The 11,521-nt window shown below is 59.2% G+C and overlaps 3 protein-coding genes across 8 annotated transcripts in view; 2 read left to right on the top strand and 1 right to left on the bottom strand.

Annotated features, from left to right (window-relative positions):
- Window positions 1-1,371: 1,371 nt before the first annotated feature.
- On the top strand, window positions 1,372-4,180 carry LOC110573544 (glycosylated lysosomal membrane protein). Of its 4 annotated transcripts, none has more exons than XM_044915878.1 (6): window positions 1,372-1,515; window positions 1,892-2,149; window positions 2,364-2,564; window positions 2,677-2,895; window positions 3,465-3,574; window positions 3,684-4,180. In XM_044915878.1, exons 1-6 carry the CDS (start codon window positions 1,396-1,398, stop codon window positions 3,847-3,849), a joined length of 1,074 nt encoding a protein of 357 aa, XP_044771813.1. In that variant the 5' UTR covers window positions 1,372-1,395; the 3' UTR covers window positions 3,850-4,180. The 4 variants fall into 4 exon arrangements, with proteins under 4 accessions (XP_044771813.1, XP_021537767.1, XP_044771814.1 ...); XM_021682092.2 differs by having other exon boundaries at window positions 3,318-3,574; XM_044915879.1 differs by lacking the exon at window positions 1,892-2,149 and having other exon boundaries at window positions 3,318-3,574.
- Window positions 4,181-4,380: 200 nt separating this feature from the next.
- TMEM79 (transmembrane protein 79) lies at window positions 4,381-9,890 on the bottom strand. The gene is made up of 4 exons (XM_021682094.2): window positions 9,785-9,890; window positions 8,180-8,982; window positions 7,803-8,016; window positions 4,381-5,350 (listed from the first exon to the last, which is right to left on the bottom strand). Exons 2-4 carry the CDS (start codon window positions 8,937-8,939, stop codon window positions 5,137-5,139), a joined length of 1,188 nt encoding a protein of 395 aa, XP_021537769.1. The 5' UTR covers window positions 8,940-8,982; window positions 9,785-9,890; the 3' UTR covers window positions 4,381-5,136.
- Window positions 9,891-11,425: 1,535 nt separating this feature from the next.
- SMG5 (SMG5 nonsense mediated mRNA decay factor) overlaps window positions 11,426-11,521 on the top strand; it is a 26,283-nt gene continuing 26,187 nt past the window's right edge. For all 3 annotated transcript variants that reach the window (XM_044915876.1, XM_044915877.1, XM_044915875.1), the window contains exon 1: window positions 11,426-11,479. The gene's annotated coding sequence lies outside the window, so the exon portion shown is untranslated. The remainder of the gene's footprint in view (window positions 11,480-11,521) is intronic.

The raw sequence follows: 11,521 nt of genomic DNA, 5'->3' as shown, positions 1-11,521 counted from the left end.
GTGGTAAACTCTTAGCGAGGGTCTGGAGAAGCAGGCCCTCTGGCACGTGGCCTGTCGATAAACCTCACAGGTCAGTTTGATCTGGCTGTTTATCTCCTATATTTGGATTCAAATGTGTATGACATGCTGTACATACAGGGATATTCATTTCAACGTCCACCATAGCAAATTGTTGTAAACTGCCAAGGTTCTGGGTAAATGGATCCATGGGAGTCCTCCTGTGCTGAAATATTTGAGTGGAGAATGAGCTCCGGGTGCAGAGACCGTCCTCCACGCAGACGTGTTAAGAGCAAGCTGCGGGGGCGCCTGGGTGGCTCAGTTGGTTGAGCGACTGCCTTCGGCTCAGGTCATGATCCTGGAGTCCCTGGATCGAGTCCCGCATCGGGCTCCCTGCTTGGCGGGGAGTCTGCTTCTCCCTCTGGCCCTCCCCCCCTCATGTGCTCTCTCTCAAATAAATAAATAAAATCTTTAAAAAAAAAAAAAAAGAGCAAGCTGCGGAACGGCGTTTGGATGCCATTGCGTGGTAGTACATGTGTGTAGGCAGCATGCATGCGTGTGCGTTATGCACAGAAGAGCTTTGGTTTTGTTTTGCTTTATTAAGCTCTACACCCAGTGTGGGGCTTGAACTCACCACCCCGAGACCAAGAGTCGCACGCTCCCCTGCCTGAGCCAGCCGGGCACCCCCGCATAGAACATCTCTGGAAGGACAAACTTAACAAACGCAATAGTGGTGGTCTCGGGAAGGACCCGGGTTGCTGGGGAATAAAGATGATCCCCTTCCGGACCTTGTGAAGTTTGTGTCATACGCATTATTATTAGTCAAAATAATTTTAAGCAGAAACACCCAAAAACAACAAAAAGGGGATTTATTCATCCAGACATGAACTCCTTTTGACAAATTTATTCATCCAGACATGAACTCTCACCTCTTACTTACTGAACTACCTTTTCTCCGCAATAAAACTGTGAGCTCTTCTAGGACAGGAACCTGCATACCTGGGGGCCCAATAATAATTGGCAACCATCTGGGGTACGCTGTCTCCCACCCCCAATTCTATCAAATTCCTCTCTGTCTTCCCTACAACACAGCGTACCGGGATCCGCTGGGATCTTGAATCCTGACATCGTGGCCCCTTACGGGCTGCCAGCGTGGCCCGTCGGGTAGGAGAGGTCTGGGGTCTGGCTGCACACCTGTCTAGTCCGGGGTGTCTTGCTTGGAGCCCCACTGGGGATGAAGAGCTAACCTTTCTGATTGTATTCTCTTCAGCCGGGATCTGGGCTCAAGGGGGCGGTCTCTTTAAGAAGTGGCGTGAGACCCCGCCCTGCACCGAGATCAGCTGAGGTTGCGAGTCACATGACTCTGGAGTCTCTTCCGCCCTCTGAAGTTGGGGCCCCATGGGCGGCCGCGAGGGGCCCCGCTGGGGCCGAGGGTGCTGTGCCCCCAGCCCCACTCTCCTCCTGGGTCTTCTCATGTCTGCAACCCCGCTTGGCCTGCTGGGGGAGGAGACCCGCCAGGTGAGGGGCTAGAAGAGTGGGTGCTTCAGGAAATGCTGCCCTGGGAGGGCACCCGAGCGCCAGCGGGGGCGGGGGGCCGCCGGGGCCCATGGGACAGGATCGTGGAGGGCGGAGGCTCCCTGTCTTCGGGGGACACCTGACGGACCCTGCTGGCCCGGGGTGACCCAGGTGGGGCTTTTCCTTACCCCTCCCCCAGCCCTGCGCCCTCATCTGCCGCCAGGGTCGGGGTGGTTGTGGCTCTGCCCACCTCCGCGCCTTCCAGATTCCTGAGTTCCCACACCGCGCTTCTCGCCTCTCTGCATCCTACCCAAGCGGCTTCGTCCTGTGTCTCTTTCCCGACTCCGTGCCCTTGACCCTCCACGGCCCCGTGTTGCAGGTGTCTCTGGAGGTCATCCCTGACTTGCTGGGCGCCCGCCAGAACCTGCTTCACATCCGGGCAGTGGGCACCAACTCCACCCTGCACTACGTGTGGGGCAGTACGGGGCCTCCAGCGGCGCTGATGGTGGCCACCAACACCACCCACAGCACCCTGGCTGTCAACTGGAGCCGCCTGCTCTCCCCGGAGCCGGCCGGGGGCCTCAGCGTGCTCCCCAGGGGCAGCGTCCAGTTCTCTTCCGCCCTTGTCTTTACCAGGGTGAGGAGGCTGGGGGAGAAGCAGGGGGAGAGGCAGAGGGGTCATCCGGATCCCAGGGAGGGACTGAAAACTGTCAAGAATGGGAGGCTGGGGGTGGGGGCCCGCGAGTGGGGGTGGGGCCTGCGAGGGGGTGGGGGGTGGGAGAGTGACGATCCTGTCACTTCCGGAAGAACGGGACTCAGCAAGCCCCGTCCCACCTCACCCCACCCGCCAGCTGTTTGAATTTGACAGCACTAACACATCCCAGGCGTCAGCCAAGCCTCCAGGAAACCCGTATCCCCCGTATTCCCTGGCCGAGTTCTCCTGGAACAACATCACGGACTCCTTGGATCCTGCCACCCTGAGCGCCACATTCCGAGGCCACCCCATTCACGACCCCGCAGGGGCTTTTGCCAACGGCAGCCTGGCCTTCAGGGTAAGGTGTGGGGAATCAGAGGAACTCAGAAGGTGGCTTATGAGGGTGGGGGTGGCCTTCCAACACAGACAGGCCCCCGCTTCCCATGCCTCCCCCGCCTCCCCCACTCCAGGTGCAGGCTTACCCCAGCTCTGGCCGACCGGCCCAAGCCCCGCGCCTCCTGCATTCGGCGGACACCTGCCAGCTAGAAGTAGCCTTGGTTGGGGCCTGTCCCCGGGGAAACCGCTCCATGTTCGGGCTGGAGGTAGTCACCTTGGGCCAGGGCCCTGACTGCCCTTCTGTGCAAAAGCAGCACTCCATTGATGATGAATATGCACCTGCTGTCTTCCAGGTCAGGCTTCCAGCGGAGAGGCGGGGGGATGGGGGAACGTAGGAGGAGCCCTGTGGGACCTCAGAGACTCGTATAACCATTTACTAACTAGCAACGTAGTTCAGCTCCTTTAAGTGCTGGTCACTGTGCTGATGAATGTGGCCAGGCCTCTGCCTTCAGTGCAGAAGACAAGGCGGGCCTGGGGGCCTGGGGCGGAAGCTGAGTGCAGGCTTGCAGAGGGGCAGGGCTGGGAGAGGACCCGGTGCTCCAGATCCAACTCCCCCTTCTATGGAGGAGAGCCTCAGGCTTTGTGCAAGCAGCCTTCAGTCCTGGAGGCAGGCCCAGGCCCCAGGACAGCTAGTGACAGTGGGAGGCTGGGAAGGGTGAGGAACAGAAGGGTCGGCACAGGTCAGTCCTCCTCATCCTGTTGTCTTTCTCCCCAGTTGGACCAGCTGCTGTGGGGCTCCCTCCCATCGGGTTTCATGCAGTGGCGGCCGGTGGCTTTCTCCCAGAGGCAGAGGGGCCGGGACTCAGCCCTGCCCTGCCAAGCTTCCCCCCTTTACCTCACCTTGGAATACCCTCTCCCCCAGTCACCCATTGTCCGAGGCTTCTTTGGGTCCCAGACCAACTTCTGTGCCTTCAATCTGACATTTGGGGTTCCCACGGGCCCTGGCTACTGGGACGAACACTACCTCAGCTGGTGAGGGCCAGGGCGGGACCAGGGCTTTGGGAGTGGACGTGGGGCAGCCCAGCGTCCCGGTCTTCCTGCCTAACCTGCTTACCTGTCTTTCTCACTCTGCTTGCCCTAGGTCGATGCTCCTGGGTGTGGGCACCCCTCCAGTGGACAGCTTGTCCCCGCTCATCCTGGGCATCATGGCGGTGGCCCTGGGTGCCCCAGGGCTCATGCTGCTGGCAGGAGGCGTGGTTCTGCTGCTGGGCCAAAAGCAGTGCTCGGAATACCAGCCTATAAATTGAGGCCCGCTCACTGGAGGGCAGGACATGAATTTCTGGGCCTGCCTCGCTGGTCTGCCGGATGAAGGGTCAGCTGCTCCCTTCTTCCATCTGGCTTCCCTGCAGGACCTCAGAGACTACCCTCGGCTTCCTGGAGGCCCCCCAGATGGGGCTTCCCTCATACTCTGGGGAGGGACCAGCAACAGGATGAATGCTAGAGGTGGAGGAGTCCCTTGGCGATGCCTCCCTGCCCCACCAGCCCTATTTCCCGGAATGGGACTCACAGGCCTAAATGAGAGGCCTTCTGACTTGTTGGCTGCCCTGGAAGGCACGAAATAGACTCATTTTCTCCCCAGGGCTCGTCTCTCAGTGTGTGGGTGTTGGGAGCGGGTGTGGGGCTGGTTCCAGGAACCAGAGGCTGAGACGTGAGCGTTGGAGGCACGTCTCCGTGTGCGGCCCCCCTCCTCCCCCCCCCCCCCCTCTCTGTCCTGTGGGGCAAGGGGTTCTGGACCAGTCTGCGTCAGACAAGGAAGGGATGCCTGAGAGTAGGGCTCCAACATGAAGGAAGAGCCAAGGAAGACCGTGGTGGTCATTTATTGTCACACACACGTTCACACGGGGTTCACATCAGCCACCGTGCCCTGCAGCCACCCCCAGCCACCATGTGTGTGGGCGTGCACACACACACTCCTACCCCTCTCCAGAGGCAGGCTTCCCCTCCCCTCCGCACCTCCTCCCCTGGGAGAGGCGTGTTCTGAGCAGTTTGGAGGTGGGAGGTTACCGGGCCTGACTGGGTTGGAAGGGAGGAGGTATCAGCTCTGGGCTACGGCAGCTTTAATCATCTGGACTGAAGCTGAAGGTCCAGCGAGGGCCAGCGGTGGAGGGTCCTGAACCCAGGCCCCCAGGAAGGTTTCCACCAAACGTGCAAGTCCTGCACGATCGGATGCCCAGCCTTTATCTTCAGCATGGGCAATATTTCCAGTCTCCCTGCGGCCCTCTGCTCAGACCAGGGACGGAAATGGTCAGTCTGGCTGTGGCTCACAGGAGGCTGGAGGGTGGGGCAGAGGCCAGCCGCAGTGGGTCCCGCGGGCGCTGCTGGGGAAGGAACCTCACCGCTGCTCCCTGTCCTGGCTCCCCGTCCTCAGCACACGTAAGGGACATGGCCATCCACCTCTTTCCCTGCAAGAAACCCTCCCTCCTGACGGCCCCAGGCTCCCGAGGTAAAAGGCCCACTCGGACTCGGGGGAGAGCAGGGGACGGTTGGGCAGTACTGGGGCTCATCCCCCGAGGCACCAGGGCCGGGGTGGGTACTCAGCCCCAGGGCCGAGGCCTGCGGTCCAAGGCGGAGCGGGCGTGGTCGGGGTAGTCCAGGCGGCTCTCGGCTGCAGTGAGCATGCGCTCGGGCTCCACCACGAACATGTAATAGAGGTTCCACACCAGCATGGACAGCAGCGGCAGGAACGTGAGGCCGTAGCCGAAGCCTCGGAAGGAGCGGCCCACAGCGAAGGTCAGCCAGTACACCAGCCTGGGGGGGCCGGAAGAGGGGAGTGCGTCAGCTAGCTGGCATGTACATCAGCCTGGGGGGGGCCGCGGGTACAGCAGACTCGTCTGAACAGCCCGAGCTTACGCACTTAACGGGCTGGACACCGCATGACGTCGGGGCCACTAACATAGACGCCCCTGTGTCTCCATGAGGCGAATATATCACTCCCCTCCCTCTCTGCTGACTTTCCAAATTTAACTTTAAAACTTTTGCATAGGCAGTATACGTTCACATGGTTCCAAATGCAAAGGCACCAGTGAGAATAGTAAAATGTCTCCCTGCCCCTATCCTCACCCCTCAGCCCCCCACCTCCCCTCCACCCCTGACTTGGATGTCCAGTATCACGGCAGTTTTGCGTCAAGCACTTTATGTATAGATGAGCAAGCAATGGGTGCATGTTTTCCTTTTCCCCTGTTTTGAAGTTTGGTAGCACACCATACAGACTGGTCCACACGCTGTTTTCCCCCATTAACTGTATCTTGGAGATTCGGGTTATAGCAGTACATAACCAGCTTCCTCATCTTGCACATCCTGATTACATCCCACTGTATTGGTTTCTCCTTTTGCAGATGAAGAAACTAAGACTCCAAAGGGGTTAAGTAAAACTGGTCCAAGGTGGCACATCAGGGAAACGGTAAAACTGTGATTTGAACCCAAGCCCGATCGTCACCCTCTCTCCTGCCACTCTAGAAAAAAGAGAGTAAGGAAGCCAGCTTCAAGAGGGCCTGGAGCCCAAAGGGATGGGTCTTTCCCCTCTTGGAATATCCACTCCAAATACACACCCCCAATGCCAGGAGGGCAGCAGCTTCCTCTTAACGGGTGGAGGACCACTTAGTACAAAACGGCCGTGCCTCCACTCTCACCCCTGGGACGAGGGGGAGAGCCTTGGCACTGCACCGGCAGGCACAGCGGGACACTAGCCCTTCCCGGGCACCAGACTCCTGCAAGCTCTCTGCATGAAGTCACTCATTTAACCCCCACGCTCCGCAGAGGATGAAGCCGGGCACAAGCGCTGAGCACCTTGCCTGCCGTAGGGAAGGAAGGGCCCTGGGGACACTGGAGGGGCTGCATTCCAGGCCCTACTGCTGCTGGCGGGTCTCAGCAGCTCCTCTCCCCGGTCTGTTGGCTTTCCTCGCTGTGAACGGGGTGAGAAGGGCAGACAAGCATGGGGTCTGCTTAAGCCAACTTCTGTCTGAGGCCGGCGCTCCCCAAGACGGACATGGGAGGGTAAGTTACCCAAGTAGGAACAGGAACGTGTTCATCTGGGGGAACATCTGGGAAAAAACAGGCCACACCACAGCCAGGAGGCTGGTGGGACAGACGGTCACTAGACTAGTCAGAAGTGACAGCACAGAGATTCTAGCTCAAGAGCAAGAATGTTTGGGGCGCCTGGGTGGCTCAGTCGCCAAGCATCTGCCTTCGGCTCAGGTCATGGTCCCAGGGTCCTGGGATCGAGCCCCGCATTGGGCTCCCTGCTCCGCAGGAAGCCTGCTTCTCCCTCCCACTCCCCCTGCTTTTGTTCCTTCTCTCACTGTGTCTCTCTCTGTCAAATAAATAAAATCTTTAAAAAAAAAAAAGAGCAAGAATGTTCTAGCAGTTAAAGGGACCTGGAATCCTGCATCAAAAGTAATAAAAGGAAATACGTTAGGGAAAAAATGGAAAGATCTGCATGCGCCTTCAGAAATTCAAAAGTGCTTTCTGGGTTAACAGCAGTTCACGTGGAAACACCCCAAAGAGTTTCAGGTGACTTCCAAATGAAAGCAGAGGAAGGAGGCTGCGTGAGAGCCAATGTGGCTCCATTTGTATGAGCAGGAGGCCAATGCCAGTGACCACCAACAATCAGGAGGCTCTCCTGCCCGGAGGGAAGGTCACAGGACACTGAGGGACTAGGACCATTTGGCAAAGTAAACCGTGGAGGAGCAGGGTGTTGGAGTAGGGACATCCAGGGCTGTTATCAAATATCTGAACTGTCCTGGGCAGTTCCAGAGTCAAAGTCAGGACAGCAGTTTACAGCACGACACAAAGAAAGACTCTCTAGTAATTGGGACCTTTGAAAAATGAAATACACTGTCTTACACAGAACTGAACATTGGTCACAGGGGGTGTCCAACTAGAGGCCAATGGCCACCTGACCAGAGTCTCACAGGGGACTGCCAGCAATGGGTGGGAGGTTGATCTAGGTGACCCCCGGCAGCCCTTCCAGTTTTGGGTTGGTCTATGGCTCCCTGAAATCAACTTCCTTTGGGAAGACATAGAGCTGATCACCTGCTACCAGGTGAGGTATGGTGCAAGGGAGAAGTGGACTCATGGATCCAGGGTGCAATCCGGGCTAATGCAGAATCCAGAAGGCTCCCTGTCCCTGTCTCCCCAGACAAGATGCCGGGGTCCCTCCAGCACCGTCCCCGCCCCTGAGCCCCACCCCCAGCCAACTCACCGGGAGATGGCAAAGAGACCAGTGAGCAGAGGGAGCAGTTTCAGGGTCTCTTGGGGCAGGTAGGTGGAGAGCACAGCCAGGTTGAAGAAGTACAGGATGAAGAGCTGGACTGACTGGGCCACGTAGCGCCGGTGGATCTCCACCTCCCGCCGTGGCTCCCCAAAGGGCCGCAGGGCCGAGAAGCACAAGAGGCTCAGCCCATACACCAGCAGCCCTGGTGGGGTTGGAGAGCACGCAGGGTCAGCCTGGGAGCAGCAGGCGGGAAGCCAGGGAGGGCTCGCGGTGGGGCTCCCACCCCGGCAAGGGCCGGGCGCACGGGGCCCAGGGGAGGGGAGCTCCCGCCCCCAGCCCTGCTCCCTTCTCCCAGCCCGGCTCACCCAGTATGATGGGGAAGGTGGCAAAGACCCCGCAGCGCAGCGTGTAGATGAGGCGGGAGCTCATGGTAGGCAGCCGTGGGGCGTCGAAGGGCAGGAAGGCGTAGGCCCCATATAGCAGGCAGGGGAAGAGAATGAGGGCGGCTCCCACCGAGGCCACGGCCTTCAGCCCCTCACGGCCTCCGCAGCTCCCACAGCCCCCGCAGGAGTGGCCAGGCGGCCTCACCACGGCCTCGGCCCACTTGCGCTCACAGGGCTCGGGGTGGGTGGCCCGGGCCGGCAGGCAGTCCCGGCGGCGCTCGCCCTCGCCCGCCTCACAGCACACAGCCGGGTCCTCCTGGGGCCGCCGCTCAATGCACTGGAGGTCGATGGGCACGAAGGCTCGGGCCGCCTTCTCGGGCAGCAGGTTGGCATCATCTTCGGACAACTCCTCTAGCTTGGTGGGTGGCTCTGACTGGAGGGGTTCGGGCTCAATGTCCCGCCACCCGGGGGGGTCTGGGAATGGGGCACTGGGCTGGGGGCCAGTCCCCCAGGGCAAGGTGGCAGCCTCACTCACTGTGCTGTCGAGACCATCCTCAGCCCCCTCTCCGGCAGTGGTAGACCCAGCTGAAGACCCCACCTTGGAGGACTCAGCTCCATGGGACTCAGCCTCACCTTCCCCTTCTGGCTGCCGGCCACTGGGGACCAAGGCCTGGGGTGGGCTCTTCTCCAGGGCCTCAGACCCCTTCACTTCCAGCAGGGCCAGAGTCTCGGGTTCTGTCATCCTGGGGCCTCAGTTCTGGGGTCTACCATGAGGTCCTATCACCCTGGAGAGAAAAGAAAGCTCTGTCAGAAGTTCCTGGCTTCTGGCCCTCAGGACAGGTTTATAGGATTGGAACTGTCTGGGGCAGCTGGTCTCATGGGCTTTAGCCCCTTCTGGGACCTTAGGGAGAACAAGGTACCCAGGAAGGTGTTGAAACAGAAGGAGGTGGGAGGGAAGTGAGCAGCTGAAATGGAGACACCCTTTCGACATCAAATGTCATCCAGTAGGAGAGGGTGAGTCAGGGGGCGCAGGCGCTGGCAGCTGTGGCCTTGGCCAGCTCCCACCCACGCCTTCTACCCCCTCCACCAAAACCCCTGGGGTCATAGCCACCCTAATGCAGAAATAGGAGGAAGAGGGGGTGTCTAGAGCTTTGCCAGGAGCTCCCTTCCCACCAGGGGCCTCCTTGCGTGCAGAGAAGCTGCCTCTTCATTTTCAAACCACCCCTTCTCCTTGTAGCTCCCTGCTTGGAGCTCTCCTCGTAACTGACACCAACGATCTGCCAACAAATCTGTCCCAAGGATCTGGCGGTTGTAGCGCGCCCTGCTCGTTTGTCTCCAAGGTGGGCACCTGGGCAGTCTCCACACTCGTCACCAGCACCTGTCCTCTATCCTCCATCTCCAGGGGGCCTGGGGCTGTCCCTTCTGACTTCTAGATCTAGTCATGGCTGTTCCCCATGCCTCCTCTCCTGCCTTTCTCCCCTCCCTGTTTCCTCCATCTCACTGCTGCTGGATGGGGCTGAGTCCCTTCCCTCCACCTCCTCAAGGGCCTTCGGCCCCTTGCCATGTGGACCCATGACACCCTCTTACTTTCCATCTGGAGAGGCGGAGGGTCCCCAACGTCTGGGAAGGAGCTGCCCGGCTCCCTGCTGGCTCTGCAAGTATTCCACTCAGTCTCTCTCCCTTTACCTGTGTCTCCAAACCTGTCTGACCAGAGCAGGTGGGGCCCAGATTAAAGGGGCAGGCCCCGCCCTGCTGAATCTGCCGACAGAAAAAGCATTGGCGGAGGACGTCATCATCCTTTCTGAAGGTGGGGGTGCTGCTGAGCATAAAGGTAAGCGTGTGGTCCAGGCACATGGGATGTGTAGGAGCTTGAAGCTAGGGAAAGCAGAGGGTAAAGAGTGGGTCTGTACATCAAAGGGTGCTTGGAGTAGGTTGGGATACCCAGAAAATAAATGGAATTTCTACATTTATCCATTCAATATTTGTTGAGCACCTGTTTTTAGCCAAGCACTATTCTAGGCACAGACAGACATAGAAGACAAGGTGACAGGCAAGGTCTCTGCTCTCGAGGAGCTTGTTCTATCGGGGTAACAGATAATAAAGAGCCTAATCAATAAGTCAATTTGAGGAGAGAAACCTGTTTGCCAAGATGACATTTGAGCTGTGACCTCATGGGAAATAAGGAGTGTCCCAAGGAGGGGACAGCAGGAGAAAGACCAGCTTAGGTGATTTCAGGAACAGAAAAAACGTTCGTGGCTGGAACCAGGAGATGGAGGTGGAAGGGAGTTTATGTTCCTACTACAATTTACACAGACCCCCAAACACCTTGCTTTTTAGCCTAGGTTTAAGGTTAAGAAAGCAATCAGATCCAAGGTGACCTTTCCAAGGCAGAAACGTGAGAGAATGGCTGCTCGTTCCTGTGGGACCTTATCCCGGAAGCCATCTAAGCTTTGTGAGGGCGGGGCAGTGTCTGGATTGCTCATCCCTGCATCTCCAGAGTCCAGGCTTGTGGCTGGAAGACAGCAGGTGTTCTATGAATGTTTGCGGGGCTGCAGGTGTTAGTCTTTGCAATGGGGAGCCGAGGGCCGAGGCGCCCGTTCAAGGCTCAGGTCTCGGAGGGCTTACTCTTGCGTTCCACCTTTCCGAAGGAAACTTTCACATACTTTTGTTTGTTCAAGTGACGGGGGATAAAATGAGAAGAGGAATCAGCAGTAATCTGAAAGAGGGGCGGCTCAAATGGGGGGTCGGGGTGAAGTGTCGGAAGGATGCACCAAATGGCCACTGCTTTACAAAGCAAAGCCTCGCTCCAAGCTGTGGGCCCATCTGCCGCGACCCAGCCCAGCCTCAGCCCCTCACGGGGTCCACTGTCCATTCTGTGGCAGCTTTGTCAATAAAGTTTTCCGCAAGGACTTGGAGAAGCCGGAAGGAGGCCGTGCTGCCCAGAGTTAGTTCTGGCAACTTCCCGGGAGGGAAAACGAGCTTCGCGAGATCTGGCAGCATTCAGGCCGCCGGCCCGCAGCTGGGCAGCTGCTATCGCGAGACTTGGCGGGCGGAGGAGGAGCTGTCGCGGGCAGCCGCCTCACAGCGATGGCGGCCGCGCAGGGCCGGCGGCGGCGGCGGCTGCGGCTCCGGCCGGACACGGCAGTGGTGGCGGTAGCGGCGGGCGGCGGGGGCCTGTGACCGGGAGCCGCCCCGGACCCGGGCACCATGAGCCAAGGCCCCCCCCCCAGGGGAGAGCAGCGAGCCCGAGGCGAAGGTCCTCCACACCAAGCGGCTTTACCGGTGAGGGGCCGGGGCGTGCGTGCGGCCGCCGGGGGAAGTGGG

Source organism: Neomonachus schauinslandi, chromosome 6 (genome assembly GCF_002201575.2).
Source record: "Neomonachus schauinslandi chromosome 6, ASM220157v2, whole genome shotgun sequence".
Classification (NCBI taxonomy): domain Eukaryota; kingdom Metazoa; phylum Chordata; class Mammalia; order Carnivora; family Phocidae; genus Neomonachus; species Neomonachus schauinslandi.
Note: the sequence above shows the minus strand (reverse complement) of the source record. Positions and strands in the feature narration are given on the sequence as shown.